Source organism: Acyrthosiphon pisum, chromosome X, assembly GCF_005508785.2.
Source record: "Acyrthosiphon pisum isolate AL4f chromosome X, pea_aphid_22Mar2018_4r6ur, whole genome shotgun sequence".
Lineage (NCBI taxonomy): Eukaryota > Metazoa > Arthropoda > Insecta > Hemiptera > Aphididae > Acyrthosiphon > Acyrthosiphon pisum.
The window spans coordinates 19,122,115-19,125,406 of NC_042493.1; the positions used below are offsets into that span (position 1 = coordinate 19,122,115).

At 32.3% G+C, this 3,292-nt stretch overlaps 1 protein-coding gene across 1 annotated transcript in view; it reads left to right on the top strand.

The window, feature by feature from the left end:
- The window catches only part of LOC103307947 (E3 SUMO-protein ligase KIAA1586-like), a 10,758-nt gene extending 7,611 nt beyond the window's left edge, over positions 1-3,147 (top strand). The window contains exons 2-6 of the mRNA XM_029492867.1: positions 118-198; positions 547-1,612; positions 1,691-1,807; positions 1,896-2,370; positions 2,697-3,147. Coding sequence (XP_029348727.1) covers positions 118-198; positions 547-1,612; positions 1,691-1,807; positions 1,896-2,370; positions 2,697-3,147 — 2,190 coding nt within the window. The remainder of the gene's footprint in view (positions 1-117; positions 199-546; positions 1,613-1,690; positions 1,808-1,895; positions 2,371-2,696) is intronic.
- Positions 3,148-3,292: the final 145 nt, after the last annotated feature.

Below are 3,292 nucleotides of genomic sequence, written 5' to 3' on the forward strand. Positions count from 1 at the left end.
TTTGTAATTAAAATAATAGAATGAGCATCATGTGACAACTATAAGGTTTTTGCATTTTTTTTATAAATGTATAATATTAAGAGTTTTCAATTTAATATTTCTTTTTTTTCATTTTAGGTTGAAGTTGATTCAGTTAAAAGAAAAGTATCAAAAGAAAATGAATCAAATAATATAGCTATTTCTGAAGAGGATCATCAGGTTTGTAAAGTTAGACTTTGTACATATTACAATTATTATTAGTTAGGTATTTCAAAAAAATGTATGACCAATTTACTAATTTTGTAAATAAGCAGCATAACTGAGTGAAATGGTCACTCATTGAAATTGCACCTTAGGTATAATTGCACCCCTGGCAAATGCCTTGTTGCCAGCACCTAGCTATGTCTCTGATTCTGTTTAAAAATTTTAAACAAGTAAATAAAAATAATTACACATTATTAAATAAATATAAGTAGGTACTTATTATGATTTAAATGTTTAAATTAACATTATTTGGACCTTTTTTTTCTAGTTGTATAATTGCATTATATTTGTTGTTATTTACAGGAATTGGAACCAGATTTAATGTTGACTTCTTTTAGAGAAAAACCAGAATGTTGGGATGACAAACAATTAAAATATTTCACAGATGAGTACACTTGGCTTTATTTTAAAGAGACTAAATTAGGTTGTCTTATTTGTAAAAAAGTAAATTTTAATTTAACAACATGTCATGGGGCACATTCTTCTAAAGAATGGATAAATGGTGAGGTGGGCGCTGTAGGAACTGATGATAGTAAAATGAAAGCCAATTTAAGAAAAAAAATATGTAAGCATAAAAACTCACAAGCTCATTTAAAAGTCCAACAAATTATTGATAAGGGTTCATGTGAAGTTTTACCTGGACAATTTTCCAAACTTTCAAGTTTAGAACATGAAACTACTAGAAAAGTTTTCATAACTGCTTACTTTATAGCAAAAAATCAACGACCATACACAGATTTGCCTAAACTTGTGGATTTACAAACCGTTAACAGTCTAAATATGGGTAGAATTCTTCATACTGATAAATCTTGTAACAGTATAATTGAACATATTTCAGTAGAAATTAGGATTAAGATTTGCAATGATATCATTGAAAATCAAAGAAAATTTTGCATTATTGTTGATGAATCCACAACATTAAGTCAAAAAACAATGTTGGTTATTTGCCTAAGAACTGTAGTTGGACCAAATAATGAAGTCATAACTTTTTTTTTTGATATCATTGAACTAACAAACACATCTGCCGATTCAATCAAAAACGCTATACTAACAAATCTTTCATCTCACGGACTCAACAATAATTTTCTAAAGTTAAATCTCATTGCATTTGTGAGTGATGGCGCGTCATCAATATTGGGTCGAATTGCTGGTGTTGGAGCTCAATTAAAAAAAATGTACCCGAATATAGTTATTTGGCATTGTTGTAATCATAGGTTAGAACTCGCTGTATGTGATACCTTAAAAGAAGTTAGTGGTATTAATAATTTTCAACTGTTCATTGAAAAATTGTATGCTCTGTATCACCAATCGCCAAAAAACATGAATGAGCTTCATATGTGTGCTGTATCTTTGGAACATAACTTACAACGTATCGGGAAAATTTTTACAATACGATGGGTTGCATCAAGTGAAAGGACAATAAAAGCTGTATGAAACAACTTTCCAGCACTATACCAACACTTCACAACTGCTGCCAATGATGGTTTAAGAACTTCAAAAGAAAAGTCAAAATACTTGGGACTTAAAAGACTTTTGGCGTCAATAGAATTTGTCACCAATCTTGGTAAGTAAATTTTTTATTTTGGATTTAAATTGAATTAATTATAATCTAAACATGTAATTTAATTAGATTTTTTTCTGTTATGTTATAGGTATAATGTATGACGCCTTATGTGAATTAGCTGACTTGTCTACATCACTCCAAAATAGAAGTCATACATTGACTCAAGCAAATTGTTGTATTCAACGTATAATAATGGTTTTCGACTCAATGGCTGAAATTTATGGTCCTAAAACAAAAGAAGCTATTGATTCATGTGAAAAACAATTATTTAAAGACATTCCACTCATTACTAACAATGCTATACCAAAGATAAATCCATTGCAGTTTTTTAGAAGTCTATCTAATAACTTACGAAGTAGATTGTTCACAACACAATCATCAAACGTATCTATGCAAGGTAATGAGTTTAAAAATATATACACTCAATTACTTAATGACTTAGATGTATTGGACCCAAAAAATTGGCCAGATCAATTTGATATACAGTATGGCGACTATGCAGTAAGAAAATTAGCCAATGTGTTTCAAGTTGATGAAAGATCTGCGATAAATGGATTGACGCGGTCCCGCGCAAAATCTGTTTGAATTCAAACAGCCTTTGCGCGGAAGCCGCGCCGCGGCTTCTCAATCAAACCGCCAATCGACGACGGACGACGCCGGCGCGCGACACGCGCGCCTGGAACCGTCGGCCGGCCGTCCAGCGAACCGGATTGTCAAGGCGCGCTCTCTCGTCTTCCCGACACCGTCCGATATACACCTAAAAACGATATACACGTATACGCATATATTTTTTGTCATATATACCACGCACAAAACCGTGTATTTCATCACCAAATAGTTTGTATATTGTTTCAATAATTTATTCATTGTAATAATAAACGTCCCCCAGTGGACCTAAAACCGACTTCTGGTGCTGTGTTAAGTTTACTCTTTGTTTTCCTCAACACCTTCACCTCACCGTCCACGCGGCACCCCACCGGTCCGCAACAGGATTTCGGGAGTTTAAAGATCTCAAGGATAGTTCAACAGTTTTAGATTTAAGACCATTATTAACTGCAATTAAAACTGTAGCAATATCATCCAGTGAATGCGAAAGAGCTTTCAGTTCAATGAACAATATAGTTACTACTAAAAGAAATGCTTTGAACCCGACAAGTATTTCTTCTCTCATGTTGATTAATTGTGTAGGGCCACCAGTGCACATGTTTGTACCTGAGCCTTATGTTGTATCATGGATACAGAAAGGCAAACGATGTGCTGATGAAGTTAACTGCCCTAAACGACAAAATATTGAAGTGAACCATTCATATGTAGAGCTATGGAATATATTAAAAATTTAAAAATGTAAATAATGTATAAAATATGTTAAAATAAAATAAAAGATTTGTTTGTAATTTAATAATATTTATTTATTGTTGTAGTGTAACCTTTGTTTAATTTTAATGATTGTTTGATTTGTGTTGAAAATACTACATGGGGGGTGTG